The 22449-nt window shown below is 43.5% G+C and overlaps 1 protein-coding gene across 3 annotated transcripts in view; it reads right to left on the bottom strand.

The window, feature by feature from the left end:
* The window catches only part of CTNNA3 (catenin alpha 3), a 957874-nt gene that overhangs the window by 886435 nt on the left and 48990 nt on the right, over positions 1-22449 (bottom strand). For all 3 annotated transcript variants that reach the window (XM_034438682.3, XM_087871803.1, XM_087871802.1), the window contains one exon: positions 2972-3138. In XM_034438682.3, the coding sequence (XP_034294573.2) occupies positions 2972-3138 (167 nt within the window). The remainder of the gene's footprint in view (positions 1-2971; positions 3139-22449) is intronic.

Genomic DNA, 22449 nt, shown 5'->3' with positions numbered 1-22449 from the left:
GTATACTGCACCAGTCAAAAAGAGGGCTGTGAAAATATTTACAGACCCCTCGCATCCTGGACATAAGTTGTTTCAACTCCTACCCTCAAAATGACGCTATAGAGTCTGCACACCAGAACAACTAGATCAGTTTTTTCTCGAACGCCATCACTCTGCTAAACAAATAATTCCCTCAACACTGTCAAACTAGTTACTAAGTCTGCATTACTATTAATCTTCTCATCGTTCCTATCACCCACCTCCTCCCACTTATGACTGTATGACTGTAACCTTGTTGCTGGTATCCTTAAGACTTATATTGACTGTTTCCCTATGACTATCATTAAGTGTTGTACCTTAAAAGAGGCTGAAAATTTGGGTGCATTTTATACTCCGAATGCAGGTTTTTCAAAGCATTTTTTCAGCCCTAACGAGGCGCTAACAAGGCACTAGCGAGTGATCTTCCCAGCTTTGCCTGCTCCCTCAACTCTCCGCTGTGCTTTAACATTTAACGAGGCACTAGCAAGTGAAGCAATCTCCATGCTTTGCTCCGACTCTCAGCTATTCTTTAGAAGCTTTTTTTCAGCCCTAACTAAGCGCTAGCCGAGTGAAGCAATCTCCCCCCTCCCCCCTGCTTTTCTCATTGCCTGCTTTTCTCATCGCTGCTTCCTCTCAGCTGTGCCTTAGAAGCTGTTTTTTATCCCCAAGCAGGGGGTAAAAAAACCAGCCAACTAATGTGCTGAAGCTGACCAGACTAAAGATGCTAGCCAGAAGAATAGGTAGGCAGATTTTTTTTCCCCTATTTTCCTCCCCAAAAGCTAAGCTGCGTCTTATACTCCAGTGCATCTTATACTCTGAAAAATACGGTAAATGTCAAAGCAGGATCATCTGCAGGAGAGGGCAAAAACAGCAAGATGGAGTTTCAGGGTGCAAGGCCTGAACATGAAGAAGAATAAGAATATAACTTTATTATGGTCATAGACCAGCAATAGACATCACTGTTTACAATACATTAAAAAATACTATTGACTTTAATAATGGATAATAACATCCCTGTTAAGATAATACATGTTCTCAAACAGTTAGGGTTACTCCCTAATTTATGTGAGTGGAGAGCCGACACGTATGTGAGTAAATATAATTTTCCAAAAATTGTTAGAGATATCTCCACGAAATTGGCACAAGCTGACAGCTATAATTCTGTAATCAATTTTTTTCTTGTGGACATTGCAGCAACACAGAATTTTGCCACTGCACACGTCATAGCTGGTTTGAGTCCTGGAGGAGAAACCCTACATAAAAATTGTCTGCCTTCCCTGGCAAATTCTCTAATAAGGGGAGAATATATACAGTGACCTACAAACTCTGTAGAACTCACAGTACAATAAAACATGTGAGATATCTTCGACTTCTCCATTAGCTTTTGAACATGAATACATGTATTCAAAAGGAATAAGGATTGCACTGCACCGTCTTTTGATTTTGACAGGCACACACGGCACAAATACCACTGCTGTAAAATCAGATGATAACATCAAAATCAAATACATCCAACGTAAGTATCTTGGAACAGTTTGACCTTAAGCCTTAAAGACTAGAAGGATGTCTCCCATGGATTTGAGGTCTTAGATGCAGTTCTTCGTCCTGATAAAGGCCACCAAAGCACTATAACCCAAAGTATGGTCCAGGTGTTTCGTCTTTTACCAACTGATTTCAATTATCCAGGGCAAAAAGGGAAGGAGTAGCAGAAAGAAGGGGGGATTCTAAATTATTATCTGGATCCCCCACACTATCTTGAAAATGGGATGAGATGATGATACAGTAAGTGACTCGCCTGGATACCCATTGTTATCCTGGCCTTGCCTTTGTGGGAGTCTGAACAATATATTGTATAGGCAAGTATGAAGAAGACATCTGGGGGAGGGAGATATTTATAAACAGCATTCAGATCTTATCTTCTGTACTGAGCACCTCACCTTTAATTTCCACCATAGATACTACCAAGGACACATATTAACAACTTACAATATCTACACAAATATTAAAGAAAGGAAAACCTCGTATGTTTTATAGAAACAAATTTGATCTACGAGCTATAGAGTACTAAATCTGCCTTTAGATTACCCCACTTACTCCACAAATCAGATATTGGTAAATTCAAGAAAACCCTCTCCAACGTTTTTCCAGTCTGTAAAATCAAAAGTAGCAGGATAATTACAAGAATAAGGGAAAAAACAAGGTTATACACAGGGGTGGGATTCAGCCGGTTCGGACCAGTTCAGGCGAACTGGTAGTTGTGACCTGCGGGTGGGGCCCACACCTACCCCAGAGCTATGCTGTCCTATTTAGCTGCATTGTTTCAGCTGTGCGCATAAGTAGTAGGTTGCAAAACCCATCGCTACTGGTTTGCTCATGCGCATGTGCATGCCCTCACGTGCACACAATGCTTCTGTGCATGCACAAAAGCATCTGGCATGGGTGGGCCAAGCCTCCCGCCGCCGCCACTACCGGTTCGCCAATCTGGGTAGAACCAGGAATAACCCACCACTGGTGTGCATGTGTGCAAGCATGTGCACCAGCAAAGCTCATGTGCAGAAAGCCGCACGCATGCGCAGAAGGCACACACATGCTCACATTTTCAGTGCTGGGGCGAACCGGTTGTTCAATTATGTGAAGCCCACCTCTGGCTATTCAGGAAGCAGTTTCCCTATGCTGAATTCTGTTGGGATGTAAGCATTAGACCAAGAATGACTTATCTTCTTTGTCAGCCACGAAGGGGTAAGGCAGCATGTACATTATTTCTAAATAACTTAAATCAACAAAAAGAGTACAGGTGAATGACAGACTGTTTGTTTGGCATCTGATTGATGGGCTATCTAGTCCATCTCTAGATAGAGGACTTTCATCCAACAGTTATTTATAGATCACCCATCTAGAAAGTAAGAAACTTGTGGAATATATTATCCATCTGCTGATCATGGTGGCTACTCACTGTGGTCAGATGTTGCAGCAGGTATGAAACATCAATCATATCTGCCAGAATAAGAAGTCTGGTAACAGCAGTCAAAAGAGCACGTGCTATTTGCACAACAGCCTCTCTTTTAGATAAACTACAAGGATCGTCGGTGAATTTTTTTGCTGTTATCTTCAAAGCTTCACCTGCAAAATAAAAATATAAGTGAGGTCATTCAAATGCCCGTAATAAATTGTCAAAGGCAGACCATCCCATTCAGAATTATACCAGTTGATTTACAGCCTACCATTACAGATAAATCCCTGTAATTTAGGGCCAATTTGGTCATCGCTTTAGTTATTCATTCCATGGTAAAATAGATAAACGGGGCCAAAACTAATTGAAATCATCCTGTTTCACAACTACAATGTGTGTGTTCTATCTTCTTGCATTTCACTCTTAACAGTGCTTCCAGCTAATAAAATAACATTTCAAAACTCTATTCAATATTTGGCTGTTTCCATATTGTCACCTTTTATGTGTCTTGGCTTTTGGGAAAAGCCTCATGGGTTTCTCTCACAATCCTGCAAAAAAAATGGTATCTTAGCTTGCAAGGTAGTCCTTAGATCCCGGTTCCTAGCTTGCTTAAAATAACATGTTCTCAACATGCTGGGTGCATTTCGAGCATGTTGACCAAAATGTGCCAACACTGACCACTATTATACTTGTCTTTAGTAGGGAACAATGCATGTGACATGGGTTATATGGAAGATGTTTTTGACCAGAGCAATGGAAGTACCAAAAGTCAACATCTATGACCCCATATAATGATGACCATGGCTTTTGGAAGATTGGGTCATAGATTGGAAGAAGGGTTTAATGGTAAAGTGCATGTAGGAACAAATGAAACCAAAGAGAGAGAAAGTGGTACATATGGAGAAGCTCTGCCTGGTCCACCTTATCTGAGGGACCTTGACTCAGATGGTCTTCTGGGTGTGTAAATCTGAAAACTGATATTTTATAAGCAATTCTAACAATAAAATGGCAATGATTCTTATCCAAGGAAGAACTGACCTTAGCATTTAAAATTCTGCATACTAAATTGGAATATTGCATTCAGTTTTGGTCGCCACAATATAAAAAAGATGTTGAGACTCTAGAAAGAGTGCAGAGAAGAGCAACAAAGATGATTAGGGGAGTGGAGGCTAAAACATATGAAGAATGGTTGCAGGAACTGGATATGTCTAGTTTGATGAAGAGAAGGACTAGGGGAGACATGATAACAGTGTTCCAATATCTCAGGGGTTGCCACAAAGAAGAAGGAATCAAACTATTCTTCAACACCTGAGGGTAGAATAAGAAGGAATGGGTGGAAACTAATCAAGGAGATAAGCAATTTAGAACTAAGGAGAAATTTCCTGACAGTTAGAACAATTAATAAGTGGAACAACTTGTTGGATAACCATTTGTGTGAAGTGGTGTAGGGTTTCCTGCCTGGCCAGGGGGTTGACTAGAAGACCTCCAAGGTCCCTTCCAACTCTTATTATTCTATTCTATTCTATATTCATATATAACCAGTAATATTGTCGCTTCTGCCATCCTGTATTAATTTCCAATCGGTAATCAGAGCAACCATTCCAAGAAATCAAATTTCATAGTCAGGTAGATCAATCTTCACTTTCCATACTTAATTACCTTTTTTATTTCAATGATGCAGCCTTATTACCATGGTTTGTAGATTAAGAAGTGCAAATTATATCATAATAGGATTACAGAGTTTTATCAGTGGGGGTATGTCTGGCATTAAAATTATCAGCTATGATCAATTTTGAATTCGGCTTGGCCACCAGTTCCAGAAGGTCATCCTCAAACATAATCCAGCTGCCAGGTTGGTTTAAGTGATCTCCCAACATAAAGAGCCTCTTCAAAATATAGAGAGCATATAGGAAATGCTATCAACCTTCAAAAAATGACTAGTTCTGCTGATAAGGCACACAAGGAAACACTTTGGACCTCACTGATTCAACCATGAATATATTGTTGCAAAATCTAAAAAGCTCATTCAAACTTGAGATAGGCCAGGTAACACAATAAGCCACACATATGACTGGAACTCTTTAAATAGTCCTCAAGTTACAACCATTCATTCAGCGACCGTTCAAATTCACAACAGCACTGAATGAGTGGCACTTACGATTAATTCTCACAGTTACAGCTGTGGCAGCACCCCTGCAGTCCCATTTGGGCACTTGGCAACCGGCTCACACATACAAGGGTTGAAGTATCCCACCGACGTCATTTGCAACCTTCCCTGCCTGCATCCCACAAGCAAAGCCTCCCACAAGGAACTGTCAGGGAACTTTTCAAGTCACTCCTATAAGTCATTCCCGCCATTTTTCTTCTGAGGAGTCCTGCTATGGCTGTGATGGCGAACCTATGGCACGCGTGCCACAGATGGCACACGGAGCCATATTGGTGGGCACGTGAGTGTTGCCCTAGCTCAGCTCCAGCACGCATGTGCACGCTGGCCAGCTGATTTTCGGGCCTCTGGGCCCACTGGAAGTCAGCAAATGGGCTGTTTCCGGCCTCTGGAGGGCCTCCGGGGGGATGGGGGAGGCTGTTTTTGCCCTCCCCAGGCTCCTAGAAAGCCTCTGGAGCCTGGGGAGGGTGAAAAACGGGCCTACCGGGCCCATTGTGCCATCACATGCCAAAAGTGGGGGGACCATGGGGGGATCACGCATGCTTGTGCGGGGGGGCAGGGTGCATAGAATTATGGGTGTGGGCATGCACTTGCGCGACCACCCCACACTCCCACCGCTTTTGGCACGCGATGGCAAAAAGGTTAGCCATCACTGTGCTATGGAGTACAAGATCCCTTCAACTCTGTAGCATACACCTGTCCACAGCACCCCCTCCACCCCACTGGCTCACCCATCCTCCCTAGCACCTACCTGTGCACCCCCCCCCCAACAGTTCCCAGCCTGGAACTCCTGCCTCTTCTTGGTTAATAACCTGTGTGGTCCTGAGATTACAACAGCAGGGGACTCTCAAGTTTGCTCTCACTAAGTACCTTAGTCACATGACATCAGGTTTTATGATGGCATCGCTTAGCAACAGCAATCCCAGCCCCAATTTCCATCCTAACCCAAGAGCTACCTGTACTGAATTTATTTAGATATATATTTATCTGTAAAGTTTTATTGCTTCTAACCTTGTAAGCCACCCAGAGTCACCTTGTGGTGAGGTGAGCGGCAAAGAAATCAAGAGAGAGAAGCAAGCAAGCAAGCTATAGCAACAGAATCTTGAAGGCTTGATTGCATTTTCCCTTCCCTCTCTCGTATATTCTACAGAATGAAGATGGAATCACTCTGAGCTCTTTTCTTATGCTTTCTCTTTTCTTATGCTTTCTCTCTGTTTCCTGGGCTTGAAGTTTGTTTTTATAGCTGTTGGCTCTGCCTAGATTCTCAATGACTCTCTATGTCTGTGACGGCGAACCTGTGGCACGCGGAGCCATATCGGTGGCCATGCAAGCCGACACCCAGGTCAGCTCCACCACGCACCTCCCGCCAGCCAGCTATTTTCAGGTCTCTGCTGAGAGATGCACGCGCATGCACGGGGGGGTCATGCACGCATGCACAGGGGGTGCAGCGCCCCCCCCACACCCCCATTTTTGGTTCTAGGAGGCTTCAGGGAGGCCTGCTAGCACCAAAATGGGGGTCGCGCACACATACGCGCTTTCGGCGCCTGAGGAAAAAAAGGTTCGCCATCACTGCTCTATGCTAATAGGACCTTCAGAGACACTAACAGTTTAGCGTATTGCATTAGATGTGAAAAAATTCTACAAGACTCTTCTGGGAAAAGAGTGAAAAAATAGGAACTTTGTATGACCAACTGAGGAAGATAGCTCAAGCAGTGGAAAACACACAGGTAAGCCTTGTTTTGCAACTGCCTTAAATGCTTAGCAATTGTTTGCAGTTACAACAGTGATGGGAAAAGTAACTTAGTCATCAATGGTATTGGTGACCACCTTTAAAGCGCTCCATGGCTTAGGGCCGGGTTATCTGCGAGACCGCCTTCTGCCGCCAATAGCCTCCCACCGACCGGTTCGCTCGCACAGAGAGGGCCTCCTCAGGGTGCCGTCAGCCAGACAGTGTCGGCTGGCGACCCCCAGGGGGAGAGCCTTCTCTGTGGCAGCACCCGCCCTCTGGAATGTCCTACCCCCTGAGATACGCACGATATCAGACCTCCGGACTTTTCGTCGGGCCCTGAAAACACACCTATTCCATCTAGCTGGGCTGGCTTGATCCCATCCTCTCAGTTTTAATTGAATTTGGTTTTAATTGGGTTATTTTAATATCTTGGGCCGAAATTATTTAATTGTTTTTTAAATTGTTTTTAAATTTTATATGCAATGTTTTATCTTGGCTGTACACCGCCCTGAGTCCTGCAGGAGAAGGGCGGTATAGAAATAAAATAATAATAATAATAATCTTTGAATTTATGACCTTTGCAAAAGGAAGCTGACCGCCCTGAGTCCTATAGGGCGGTATATAAATCAAATAAAGGTGAAGTAAAGTAAAGTAAATAACATAAACACAGTTGCAATTTCTCTTGGCTTAGCAAAGCTGACCATCCCCAATTGAAGTTGCTAAACAAGGCCCACCTCCCAATTATTTGGAATTGGAGGCTTACGATCCTCTTCGAACAGGATATTCTTCAGAAATAATGATGGAATAAGCATTTCTGCCAAGGACCAAACCCTCCTGCCCTTTTGCAAAGCTGCAAAATCTGCCAGAGGCAGATTGAGGTAATTGTGCATTTAAGTCTTTGATTAAGACTGTGTTTCTTCCCCCTGATGCATTTGACTGATTATTGCTGTTTGGTTACCATGGTTTTTATTAGCATGGTACTATTACTTTAATCCTAATATGTAAACTACTTAAAGTGACTTTTGTAATTGATCAATAAACAAAGTCTTGCCCCAAGATGAGAGTCCAATTTCAATCAGAGGCACGGATTGAACACTGTAGGACAGTGGTGTCCAACCTTGGCAACTTTGAGCATGGCTAGCTGTGGAATTCTGGAAATTGAAGTCCACAAGCCTAAAGTTGCCTGTTGTGACTCCGACCCCCGAGCCCGTCTTATCGGAGGGAGAAGGCTCCGAAAGTGAAGGAGAGGAGTTGGCCAGGCCTCCCTCTCCAGGACCCTCCTCTCTGGCAATGCCTCAGGTGTTTCCCAAAGGAGAAGAGATTGGCCAGGAGCCAGGTATCGCCAAGCAGTCGCAGTCGAACAGTGACGAAGATAAGTCTTGGCTGGATCCACGCCAGCGTCGGAGAGACAAGCGCACGCAGCAGAAAAGGAAGCAGCCAGAGATTAAGCTGAGTCACTGGACCACACCCCACAGGGGATAAAAGGGGGTGTGGTGGCCATTCAGGCTCTGTGACGGACAAAACTAAACAACTAGCGAGTCGCATTGTATCTCTGAAACTACGTTATCTGCCTGCCTTGGATTTAATACGGACTGGACTTGACAATTCTGTGGCTTTGTGTATTTGTTTTGATTCTCTGTGAGTAAAGTTCTTGGCAAGCAGCTACTGGGTTGCTGCCAATCCTGTTATCGAAGAAATTTATTGTCTGCAAGTTTTATATAACTCCTGGCTGACTGTTTGTGTGCGTGTGTGAGACGGGGACAGAACATTGCCAAGGTTGAACACCCCAGCTATAGGGCCTTATTTGTGGTTTGTCTATGATCTGAGGCACAGAATCTACTGTAAATTGCTTTGATCATTATTAATTATTATTAATAATTTTATTATTTTTTAATAATTTAATAAGATCATGTTCTGACTCAGCCTTCACGAGCCCAACTCAACAGCCTACTCGTGAAGAAAAACCAGGGGTGAAATCCAGCAGGTTCTGACACGTTCTGGAGAACCGATAGTGGAAATTTTGAGCAGTTCAGAGAACCGGCAGCGGAGAACCAGCAAATACCACCTCTGGCTGGCCCCAGAATGGGGTGGGAATGGAGATTTTGCAGTATCCTTCCCCTAGAGTGGGGTGGGAATGGAGATTTTGCAATACCCTTCCCCCAGGAGTGGGGAGGGAATGGGGATTTTGTAGTATCCTTCGCCCGGAGTGGGGTGGGAATGGAGATTTTGCAATACCCTTCCCCCAGGAGTGGGGAGGGAATGGGGATTTTGCCGTATCCTTCCCCTGGAGTGGGGTGGGAATGGAGATTTTGCAATACCCTTCCCCCAGGAGTGGGGAGGGAATGGGGATTTTGCAGTATCCTTCCCCTGGAGTGGGGTGGGAATGGAGATTTTGCAATCTCCTTCCCCCAGGAGTGGGGAGGGAATGGGGATTTTGCAGTATCCTTCCCCTGGAGTGGGGTGGGAATGGAGATTTTGCAGTATCCTTCCCTTGCCATGCCCACCAAGCCACGCCCACCAAGCCACACCATGCCCACCAAGCCATGCCCACAGAACCGGTAATAAAAAAAAATGGATTTCACCACTGAGAAAAACCACTTTTTATTTAGAAAGGCAGGAATATAGCGCATTCACTAACAAAGCTCCAGGTCACATACATCCTTAGGTGATTTGCGTAGCAGTCTCTGAGTTCCCCAGAGGGAGCCTCAATTAGCACTTCAATCCCAACACAAAAAGTCCTGACCAACCTGGATAATGGCAAGGAAATCCTGGAGAGATTGTCTCCGACAACTGCACCTCCCACACCCCTCCTCCTTATATCCCAGCCAGGGAGGGGCTTGTTAGCATCTCCTTTTCCTGGATAGCTGGCCCTCAGACCTGCGTTGCTCTCCTCTCCACACTTCTCTGTGCATACGCACATCTGGGACAGGGCCCAGCTGTTCCTCCCCCTTGCTCAACTCAGGCCCTGAAAACAGCTGTCTCTCCATCTGAGCATGAGTAGAAGGGCCCAGCTCTGCATCTGGCTCTGAGACCTCCTGCTCCTCAGAGCCTTCCGCTGGCCCCGATGGCAACCCAGCCCCCCCCCTCCATCTCCTCTGACTCCTCTGACTTCCGCTGGCAGTCAACAAACCACAACAGATCAGTATATCTACTGTATATACTGATATACAGTATATTAGTATAGAGCCGAGGTGGCACAGTGGTTAGAGTGCAGTACTGCAGGCTACTTCAGCTGACTGCTAGTTGCAGTTCAGCAGTTCAAATCTCACCAGCTCAAGGTTGACTCAGCCTTCCATCCTTCCGAGGTGGATAAAATGAGAACCCAGATTGTTGGGGGCAAGAGGCTGACTCTGTAAACTGCTTAGAGAAGGCTGTAAAAGCACTATGAAGGGGTATATAAGTCTAAGTGCTATTGCTATATCTTTATATATGAAAAGATCTCCATTTCAGACCAAGTGTGCCACTCTTGGAGGCTTTCCAATCCAAAAGATGCTAGCTATGGATGTATATTTACTTCCTTGTTATCACATTAAGTCTTATTAATTATCTTAGTACTTTATTAAGTCCATATTCATTTCATCACACAAACTCTGTAGAAAAATGAGCTGCAACGTCCTTGTCAAGTAAAACCACATTTTTCATTTTATGTCCTGACCATACATGTATTTTATCCCCTACTTGCTAGGCCTAAGGTAAATTTTCCAAGTGCTAGTAGCTTATTGCAGCTAAGAATCTGCAGTGACAAAATCTTTAATTTTGCCAGAGCCAAAATCATTGTCTTTACTGAGAATTGTAGTAAATGCAGGCATAATTGAAAATTGGATATTATGAGCACAGAACAAATAAAGGATTTGGAAGTGTCTTCCTTTTTTTTTTTCCTTACTAGGGAACCAACAAAAGCTTTAATTGGTTGCACCCCAAAGACATCCAACACAACCATTCAATTTGCTAGCTTGAAGCGGCAATAATTTTGTCCCTGAAGCAGTAAGCTTCTTAAGGATAAGATATTGAGCCTTTTGCTTTACGGTGAAAATTATTGTGTGTACAACTTATTGGCCCTTGAAGGAATCCAGGCTAAATTTATAACAACCATATTTCATGTTCCCTGCTGTGTATTTCATCTTCTTGTGTCTTTTCTCATTTGAGAATTTTTCACTTAAGTTGCAAGTTAAAATTAAACTGTATTAGGGGCTCTCTTGTCTCCCCTAATTCTTGCTAGCCAGTTTCTTCATGGAAGAATAACATAGACATTGACTATTGTTGGAAGAAATATCCTTCTGGGTTCAGTTCCAAATGGGGAAAAAGACACTGGATTCATGGAAGTTGCTTGGAAAGAAGGTTTATTGATGAACAGGATCACATGGCTTGAGTTCCTGGGCAGAAAAGGGCAGAGATGCTGAGAGTGCCTTGATTTTATGCCCTCTGTTGGGCTTTGAATTTGAGCTTGTGTTCTGATTGGTTGTCAGACTCCCAGGGGGTGGGACTCTTAGCTAACTTTGTAGGCTATCTGTGTCCCAAGCTTGGTTGAGCTTTGCTGGGTGATATAATCTTCCCAGGTGCCATGTGGTGAGATGGGTAGAAGGCTAATCCTACCATGTCCTGACAGCCATGTCTTAATCCAATCACCCTGAAGCTGAAGGGGGGGCAGGGAGCTGCAGGAAGCTGCTTTGTCTTTAAAAACATGTTTCTCCTTTTCTCACCCAGAGAAATATAATATTCTATCTTTTTAATATTTCGCTGAATATTTCATTCTTCTAGGACAGTGATGGCTAACCTTTTTGCCATCGTGTGCCAAAAGTGTGGGGAGGAAAGGAGGGGAATGCACGTGCGTGCCCACATCCATTCTTCTATGTGTCCCGCCCCCCCACACATATGCTCGCGACACCCCCCGCGACCCCCGCTTTTGGCTCGCAATGACACAGTGGGCCCGGCAGGCCCGTTTCTTGCCCTCCCCTGGCTCCAGAGGCTTTCTAGCCTCCCCCCCCGGAGGCCCTCCGGAGTCCGAAACGGCCCATTTGCCGACTTCCAGTGGGACCAGAAGGCCCATTTTTCACTCTGCCCAGGCTCCAGAGCCTTTCTAGGATCCTGGGGAGAGCAAAAAACGGGCCTTCCCCACCACCAGAGGCCCTCCGGAGGCCAGAAACAGCCTGTTTCCCTAATTCCGGTGGGCCCAGAAGGCCCAAAAATGGAGCTGAGCTCGTGTGCACACCAATATTAAGGTGACTAGACGTCCCGCTTTTGGCGGGACAGTCCCGCTTTTGAGCAATTTGTCCCACGTCCCGCGGCGTTTTAAAAAAGTCCCGATTTTTCATTCTGCCTCCTGAGTCCCGGCTGCCTCCTGAGTCCCAGCTGATGGCTAGAGGGAAAAAAACTGTTTAAACTCTTGCCGCGGGGCTTCAAAGGGCCGCCCTACATTGATTAGCTCGGCTTCCCCACTCTCAGCTGTTTTGCGGAGGGCTCTTGCTGGTTGCTAAATTGCTCCAGCAGATTTTTTTTCTCCTTGTGCAAACCAAGCTCAAAATGAAACTGAAAGTGAAACAGGCTGTTGGCTTGTTTGGTGCAACGTTGGAAAATTAGGCAGCAGATTTTTCTTTTTCCTCACCAAAAAAGGTAGGTGCAAACTACCTTTAGTGAAAAGGTAGTTTTCCCTAAAGAGGTAGTTCCTCTTTAGGGAAAAAGAGGAGAGTTCAAGATTTTAAAACACAAAAGAAAAAAAAGCTCTTTTTAACTAAGGAATTGTAATAATTGAGATACTATTAATTGTATACTGTGTTGAAAACAGAAATGGTTAAGTTGTGGTTTGGAGGAATATATGGGGGAAATTACAGTCAGGTCCAGAAATATTGGGACATCGACACAATTCTAACATCTTTGGCTCTATACACCACCACAATGGAGTTGGAATGAAACAAACACAATGTGTGTTAACTGCAGACTGTCAGCTTTAATTTGAGGGTATGTACATCCAACTCAGGTGAACGGTGTAGGACTTACAGCAGTTTGCATATGTGCCTCCCACTTGTTAAGGGACCAAAAGTAATGGGACAGAATAATAATCATAAATCAAACTTTCCCTTCTTAATACTTGGTTGCAAATCCTTTGCAGTCAATCACAGTCTGAAGTCTGGAACGCATAGACATCACCAGAAGCTGGGTTTCATTCCTGGTGATGCTCTGCCAGGCCTCTACTGCAACTGTCTTCAGTTCCTGCTTGTTCTTGGGGCATTTTCCCTTCAGTTTTGTCTTCAGAAAGTGAAATGCATGCTCAATGGGATTCAGGTCAGGTGATTGACTTGGCCATTGCATAACATTCCACTTTTGTCCCTTCAAAAACTCTTTGGTTGCTTTTGCAGTATGCTTTGGGTCATTGTCCATCTACACTGTGAAGTGCTGTCCAATGAGTTCTGCAGCATTTGGCTGAATGTGAGCAGATAATATTGCCCAAAACACTTCAGAATTCATCCTGCTGCTTTTGTCAACAGTCACATCATCAATAAATACAAGAGAACCAGTTCCATTGGCAGCCATACATGCCCACGCCATGACACTACCACCACCATGCTTCACTGATGAGGTGGTATGCTTAGGATCATGAGCAGTTCCTTTCCTTCTCCATACTCTTCTCTTCCCATCACTCTGGTACAAGTTGATCTTGGTCTCATCTGTCCATAGGATCTTGTTCCAGAACTGTGAAGGCTTTGTTAGATGTTGTTTGGCAAACTCTAATCTGGCCTTCCTGTTTTTGAAACTCACCAATGGTTTACATCTTGTAGTGAACCCTCTGTATTCACCCTGGTGAAGTCTTCTCTTGATTGTTGACTTTGACACACATACACCTACCTCCTGGAGAGTGTTCTTGATCTGGCCAACTGTTGTGAAGGGTGTTTTCTTCACCAGGGAAAGAATTCTTTGGTCATCCACCACACTTGTTTTCCATGGTCTCCCAGGTCTTTTGGTGTTGCTGAGCTCACCGGTGCATTCCTTCTTTTTGAGAATGTTTCAAACAGTTGTTTTGGCCATGCCTAATGTTCTTGCTATCTCTCTGATGGGTTTGTTTTGTTTCTTCAGCCTAATGATGGCTTGCTTCACTGATAGTGACAGCTCTTTGGATCTCATCTTGAGAGTTGACAGCAACAGATTCCAAATGCAAATAGCACACTTGAAATCAACTCTGGGCCTTTTATCTGCACATTGTAATTGGGGTAATGAGGGAATATCACACACCTGGCCATGGAACAGCTGAGAAGCCAATTGTCCCATTACTTTTGGTCCCTTAACAAGTGGGGGGCACATATATAAACTGCTGTAAGTCCTACACCGTTCACCTGAGTTGGATGTACATACCGTCAAATTAAAGCTGACAGTCTGCAGTTAACGCACATTGTGTTTGTTTCATTCCAACTCCATTGTGGTGGTGTATAGAGCCAAAGATGTTAGAATTGTGTCGATGTCCCAATATTTTTGGACCTGACTGTATTTGGTTTATTATTATTGGTAAATATAATTAATTCCTCGAACTTACGACTGTCCTCACATTTTATGTTTTTGCCCTATCTTGTCATCATGGTGAAGAGAAGCAGTTGTGAAATGAGTGACATGGTTGTTAAGAATGCTGCACGGGCATAAATGTGAGGATGGTCATAAGTGTGAGGACCAGTCAAAAGTGCGAGGACCTGTCAGAAATGACTTTTTTCAGCCCTCTAAGTAGTCCCTATACATATAGCCATGGCCACCCGGTCACATGACCAGCTAGCCACGCCCATCCAGTCACATGACCTCCAAGCCACGCCCACAAAATAAGCCACGCCCACAATGGTGTCCCTCTTTACCAATATTAAAATCTGGTCACCTTAACCAATATGGCTCCATGTGCATGCGTGCCATAGGTTCACCATCATGGTTCTAGGAGGTGGGTGGGTGCTAACTTCCTACACTATCAATAAAGGAGAATATTTTTAGCTCAGGGTTGAAATGAGGGGTCCTTGGTGCTCTCTGAGCTTGGTTGTCTTCTTGCAGAACTTCCCTTATCCAAACTAGGTAACATCATCAGTGCTAATATTGCTATAGAGCAGTGATGGCTAACCTTTTTGCCATCGCATGCCAAAAGCGGGGGGAGTGTGGGGTGGTCACACACGTGCGTGCCCACACCCATAATTCTATGCACCCTGCCCCCCCACGCAAGCACACGTGATCCCCCCATGGTCCCCCCACTTTTGGCATGTGATGGCACGATGGGCCCAGTAGGCCCGTTTTTCACCCTCCCCAGGCTCTAGAGGCTTTCTAGGAGCCTGGGGAGGGCAAAAACAGCCTTCCCCATCCCCCCAGAGGCCCTCAAGAGGCCGGAAACAGCCCATTTGCTGACTTCCGGTGGGCCCAGAAGGCCCGAAAATCAGCTGGCCAGCGTGCACATGCGTGCTGGAGCTGAGCTAGGGCAACACTTGTGTGCCCACCAATATGCCACCTGTGGCACGCGTGCCATAGGTTCGCCATCACAGCTATAGAGCTTGCATCTCTAGAAGTGCTAGACTAACACTGATGATGTTATCTAGTTTCAGTAATAAAATATCTGCAAGAAAACAACCAAGCTCAGAAATGATCCCTCAGACACTGACTATGCTCAACTGTTTTATGAGAACAGGCTTTGTTTAGTTCCTCCTCCCACAAGCATGCAAGTATTTACTTACATTTTAAAATCACTCAACAGCTGGAGGTCCCTGGGTGATTTATAATAAACAAAACACTAAAAATACAATTTCAGTAAAAACATGCACAATAAAACTAAATAAAATGCAAAATAAAATCATCATATACACTGGCAGCTATAAAATGGTGGCTCAAAATTAAAACCATATGAATTAAAGTATAATTCAATTCAGTTTAAAAGACCGATAAAATAAAAACCTGGTGTCAGAATGATGCTAATGTGGATGCTAGTCAAGTTTCTTTGAGGAAGGAATCCCATCAATGAAGTCCACCATAGAAACAGCACTCTTCCTTTTAGAGTCCAACTTGACCTTCTTTGGATCTGGAGGAGGACTCACTAAGAGATCTTAAGGTCTGAGTGAGAGCCAATCTGGTGTTGTGGTTAAGCCACCAGGATAGCATTCAGAAGGCTGTGAGTTCTAATCTCACTTTAGGCACAAAGCCAACTTGAGCCAGCCATTTTCTCTGTCCTAAGAAAGAGGCAATGGAAAACCATTTCCGAAATCTTGCCAACAAGGATTTATCCAAACAATCAACCAGGAGTCAACGTTGACTTGAAGGCATGCACACACACACACACACACACAGAGGTCTGAATAGGTACATACAGAAAATCCATACCTTCAGGTAAGTTGGTCCCAAGTCATTTTGGGCTTTAATTCTAAAGTTCTAAACCATACTTAGAATTGGGTCTGGAAATCGAATTTGGTATCCAGTGGCAAGCTCCCATGAGTTGCATTACAGGTTGCTGTGTTGCTCTGGGTTGAGAATTGGCATATGTTCATCAGCCGGCTGTCTCGATGAGCTGTCCAGCCACTCTATTTTGAACTACCGTATTTTTCGGAGTATAAGGCGCACCTTTTTCCCTCAAAAATGAGGGTGAAAATCTGGGTGCGTCTTATACTCCAAATGTAGCCCTGCCCAGCTTCTCAAACGGAGGTTTCAGAGGCTGAAAAAGCATCAGAAAAGAAGCTTCAGAAAAGAAGCCCCCAAACAGAGCTTCAGAAAAGAAGCCCCCAAACAGAGCTTCAGAGGCTTTTTTTTCAGAAGCTCTGTTTCGGAGGCTTTCAGAGGCAGAAAAAAAAGCAAGGCACAGAGCTCACAACCAAGGAACCTGTTGCTAAAATTCACCTCTGGGAACAGCTGATTGGGGGTATTCCGGGAGGCCGATCCACCTGCCAATCAGCTTTTTTCTTATTTTCCTCCCCAAAAACTAAGGTGTGTCTTATACTCCGGTGCGTCTTATACTCCAAAAAATATGGTAAGCTCCCAGACTGTTTTCAAAGAGAGCCCACTTAGAAAACATTTCAGCAATTGGAGCAGGAACTTCTTAGTGTGCAGATAACTGTTCCGAGGCTCTCTCTGTCCAGGTAAGGTCACAGTTGGTAAACCAGCTGAAAAGGCACCAGGGCCTCTAGTGATAGTGATGCATCTAGGAACATCCCTAAACTGTGAAATGTACTCTTTTAGTGAGAGTGTGGGCTTCTCCAGAACAGGCCAAGCATCACTCCGCTGAACAGATGTATAATCCACAAACTGTAACTTTATCTTTCCTGGATTAAGTCTCAGTTTATTGGATCTCATTCACCCCTATTTGATCGAATCAAGTTAAGTCAGCTTCTCATGTTTTGCTAAATTGCCCCACATCTTAGTCTTAGCATCATTAACCGTGAGGTTCAACAGGAGGAAGAAAGCACATGCTTTCTTATTCAGCAGACATTTCTCCTGAAACAACCAAAAGAACAGAATAATAGAATTGGAAGGGACCTTGGAGGTCTTCTAGTCTAACCCCTTGCTCAAGCAGGAGACCCTATACCATTCTGGACAAATGCTTGTCCAATCTCTTCTTAAAAACCTCCAGTGATGGAGCATCCACAACTTCTGAAGGCAAGCGATTCCATAGGTTAATTGTTCTCACTGTCGGGAAATTTCTCCTTAGGTGTAGGTTGTTTCTTTTGAATTAGTTTCCATCAATTGCTGCTTGTCCTGCCTTCTGGTGCTTTGAAAAATAGATTGAGCCCCTCTTTTTTGTGGCAGCCCCTTATATATCATGTCACCCCCTAGTCCATCTTTTCACTACACTAGACTAGACATACCCAATTCCTTCTTCATATGTTTTAGCCTCCATTCCAGGGGTGAAATGCTCCCGGTTCGGACCGGATCGCCTGATCCGGTAGTGATGGAGGCGGGTGGTTCGGAGAACCGGTAGCAAAAATCCCTGCCCCACCCCCATGCCCAGCTGAGCCGCACAATCATCAGAGGCTTTTTTTTTTACTTTTAAAAGCATTTTTTCTACAACCTCTTTGGCCAAAGAAATGCTTTTAAAAGTAAAAAAAAAACCTCTGATGATTGCGTGGTTCAGCTGAGATTGTCAAAGGCTTTTAAAAGAATAAAAACCCTTTTTTCTTTTTAAAAAAGCCTCTGCCGATCAGGCAACTCAGCTGGGATCGTCAGAGCCTTTTGAAAGCATTTTTTTTACAACCTCTTCGCCGAAGTGGTTGTAGAAAAAATGGTTTTAAAAGTAAAAAAAAAAAATTGGCCACGCCCACCCAGTCACATTACCCCCCACCACCAAGCCACGCCCACAGAACCGGTAGTAACAAATTTTAGATTTCACCACTCCTCCATTCCCTCATCATCTTTGTTGCTCTCCTCTGCACTCTTTCCAGAGTCTCAACATCTTCTTTATATTGTGGTGACCAAAACTGGATACAATATTCCAAGCGTGGTCTTACTAAAGCATTATAAAGCAGTACTAAGACTTTTTTAATACTTAGCAGTACTAAGATCTTGATTCTGCCCCTCTTCTTAACGCAGTCTAGGATTGCATTGGCTTTTTTGACAGTTGTAGCACACTGCTGGCTTATATTTAAGTGATTGTCTACTAGCACTCCTAGATCCCTCTTACAGTTGCTGCTACTGAGCCAGCTTCTACCTATTCTATACTTACACATTTGGTTTTTCTTGCCTAAGTGTAAAACTTTACTTTTCTCACCATTGAATTTCATGGGCCCAGTGTTCAAGTCTGTCAAGATCTTCTGGATCTTGAGCCTATCTTCCAGGGTGTTGGCAAGTCCTACCAGCCTGGTGTTATCTGCAAATGTGATGAGTTCCCCTTCTATTCCTTCACTAAATCATTTATGAAGATATTGAAGAGCACTGGGCTTAAGATAGAACCTTGAGGTACCCCACTGCATACTTCCCTCCATGTAGATGTGGTTCCAGTAAGGACTACATGTTGATTGCTGTTGGTCAGCCAATTACAAATCCATCTGGTGATGATGCTGTCTATCTCACATTTTTCTAACTTACAAAGAAGTAGGTTGTGGTCTATTTTGTCAAACGCCTTGCTGAAATCCAAGTATATTACATATGTCTACTTTGTCCAAGAATGAAATAAGATTTGTTTGGCATGATCTGTTTTTGACAATTTTTTTTTTATTTGATTTATATGCCGTCTTTCTCCGGAGACTCAGGGCAGCTTACAATGCGCTAAGCAATAGCCTTCATTCTTTTGTATATTTATACAAAGTCAGCTTATTGCCCCCACAAACTGGGTCCTCAATTTACCTACCTTAAAAAGGATGGAAGGCTGAGTCAACCTTGAGCCTGGTGAGATTCGAACTTACAGTAATTGCAGACAGCTGGTGTTAATCACAATGCTATCAGTCTGCTGAGCCACCAGGCTCATGTTGGCTTTTGGTTATAACTTTACTTGCTTCTGGATGTTTGCAGATCTGTTGCTTGATTATCTTTTACATGATCTTCCCAGGTATTGATGTCAGGCTGATTGGTCTGTATTTTCTGGGAACAATGTCAGCTCTTTTCCAGTTCTCTGGTAGTTCCCCTGAGCTCCAAGATCTTTGAAAAATAGAGTTCAATGGTTCCGAGATCAGATCTGCCAGCTCCTTCAAAACTCTGTGATGTAATCCACCTTGTCCTGGTGATTTGAACTTGTCTAGGGTGGACACATATTCTCTTACCTTTTTTTTTTTTTTGCCTATTTTAATTCTTTTTAAATTTGATTTATATGCCGCCCTTCTCCGGAGACTCAGGGCGGCTTACAATGCGTTAAGCAATAGCCTTCATCCTTTTTTGTATATTTATACAAAGTCAGCTTATTGCCCCACAAACTGGGTCCTCATTTTACCTACCTTAGAAAGGATGGAAGGCTGAGTCAACCTTGAGCCTGGTGAGATTTGAACTTACAGTAATTGCAGACAGCTGGTGTTAATCACAATGCTTTTAGTCTGCTGAGCCACCAGGCCCTGTAGAATTTGTATTCTAATCTGTTTTTTCCTATTCTGTTCTGGTAGATTAGGCTACATTTTCCTTTTGCATGAAGACAGATTCAAAGAATGAATTAAGCAACTCTGCTTTCTCCCTGCTGCCCATAACTTCCTTGCCATCTTCTCCCATTAGTAGACTGGTTGTTTCCTTAACTTTTTTTTTTTGTTTTTCACATCTTGGAAGAAACTTTTTTTTTATTATTTTTGACATTTATTGCAAGTCTTAGTTCATTCTGAGCTTTAGCTTTCCTGATTTCATCTTTACAGATTCGGGCTATATGTTGGTATTCTGCTTATGTGTCCCTCTTTCCATTTTTTATACATCCTTTTTGTCTTCAGTTTACCAAAGTTCTTTGAGCAATTTACTGGTTTCTTCTTGGATTTCTTATTTTTCTTTTTCAGTCCAGTGGTGGGCTGGGCTTTTATAATCACATTTTTCAGAATTTCCCAAGTTTCTTGAATTGTTTTTCCCCTTACAAGATTTTCATCTTTCCCAAGCTCTCTCTAAGTTTGTTGAGAACAGCTCTTTTAAAGTCTAACACACTAGTTTGATTTTGTTCTATTGCTTGTTTCTGCATTATATAGAATTCAAATATGACATAGTCACTCTCCCCAAAGTTCTGCAACATTAGTAAGAATTAAGTCCAGTATAGCTGACCTTCTAGTTCCCTCCTCTACCTTTTAAATGATAGAGTTGTCAGCTAGATTCACAAGGAACCTGTTCAATTTCCCAGTTGGTGTGGATTTGTCTCCCAGTTGATGTGAGGGTGTTGTGGCTCCATTACCTGAGCCTGTGTCATCGGCAGGAGAGGACTCCGAGAGTGAAGGAGAGGAGTTGGCAAGGCCTCCCTCTCCAGGACCCTCCTCTCTGGCAATGCCTTCGGTGTCTGCCGAAGGGCAAGAGATAGGGCCGGGGCCAAGCACGTCCACGCAGCCACAGGTGGACAGTGATGAGGGTAATGAGTCTTGGATGGCTCCTCAGCAGCATCGCAGAGATAAGCGCGTGCAATAGAAGAAAAGGCGTGCCCGAGATTAGGCTGAGTCACTGGACCGCACCCCACAGGATATAAAAGGGAGCGTGGTGGCCAGTCAAACCTAGTGACAAACAAAGCTGAAAGCTTCCACGCCATTCTGCATTGCCGGACTTTTTGCTATAGACTTTGCTGGATTATCTCTGGACTTGATTGACTCCGTAATTATTGAGCTGTTTCTTTTGATGTACCAGGAGTGGGGAGAAGTTATCTCTCCTCTTTGTAAATAATAAACTCTTGGCAGGCAGCCACTAGATTGTTGCCAAGTTCCGTTATCATAAGGAAAAGGATTTTGCCGGCTCGTTTGGACTTTAACTCTTGAACGTCTGTTGGTGTGTGTGCGTGTGGTTGGGGACAGAACAGAGGATAGTTAAAGTCCCCCATTACTACTGTAGTGTGTTTCCTACTGTAGTTACATTAGTTAACCAAGAAAGTTGCTAAATTCTGTTCAGAACCAATTGTACTAAGAGGGACTTAGTTTAAAGCTGCAATATCTACGCGAATATATTACTGTCTAGTGAAGTATTGCTGTAGATTTTATTAATCTCTTGAGCATAGAGCCCAATGGTTTTATATCACATGTACTTCAAGCTACTCCTTCGCAAACAAAGGCAGATCTGGTGGGATGGAAACATCTGTCTTCACAAAATTATCGACCTCGCTTATTAGTCTTGACCCTTAGATTCAACCAGACGTTACCACTGATTAAGTTTAAAAACTGAAATTATGTGATTGTTAATATGGATTTTCCCCTGCAGTGATTTCAGGAAAGAATCAAAGAGAGCAAAATAGATGTATTACTAATTATGTGATCCCTTACACTGATGTTTCTCTCAGCCTATCTGGGAATTTTAATGTTGGTAGCAGTGCAAACAATCCAACTTTATAAGAGTGTTTTTTCTGATAATTGCTCCACTGAAAAAAATAGATTTGGTAAATTTATTCAAAGGTATCAACCGGTGTATTAATCTTGCACAGCTGTGCTGGTCCAAATAACTAATACTGTATAGAGGCTCTTTTTATTTTGAACAGTGCTAAGAATGAAGCTAATAAAGGGCTGAACCTTTTGGTCCACAAGGAAGTCAATACACTAGATTGTTCTGAATTGGGGGTTATTATTTCAGTTGTTCAATTGACAGTGACCATCCAGACAATAACTATTTCCCCTTTTTTCCCCCTAAAATTGAGTGAACAAAAAAGCAATTATCTCTGCCCACTTATTTAGGCTAATTTCAGCTGTAACCAAATTAGATAGCTCATGAATAATATCATTGTAAAGCCTCTTAGCTCAGAGAATCTACCTTAAAGCTGTTCTTCTCCCGTTTTTGCAGATGCGTCAGAGTTGGTCCTGGAGCTATTTCAAAATTTAATTCAGGAATTGCAAGTAACTTTAAATTTATTTGCATAATAAAACTTTATTGTTAAATAATTGGGGCATAGACCACATTTTTTTTAAAGATGATACAAAGGATGTAGTAAAGTTGTAGGAGAGAGTAGTAGAAGTTAGCAGAATTAGAGCGAGCAAGAGGAAAGTTAACGCAAGTGGTGGGAAGATACAAATAGGA

This window comes from Pantherophis guttatus, chromosome 6 (assembly GCF_059756535.1).
Source record: "Pantherophis guttatus breed Tessera chromosome 6, ASM5975653v1, whole genome shotgun sequence".
Classification (NCBI taxonomy): Eukaryota; Metazoa; Chordata; class Lepidosauria; order Squamata; family Colubridae; genus Pantherophis; species Pantherophis guttatus.
This window is presented reverse-complemented; position numbering and strand designations above follow the sequence as displayed.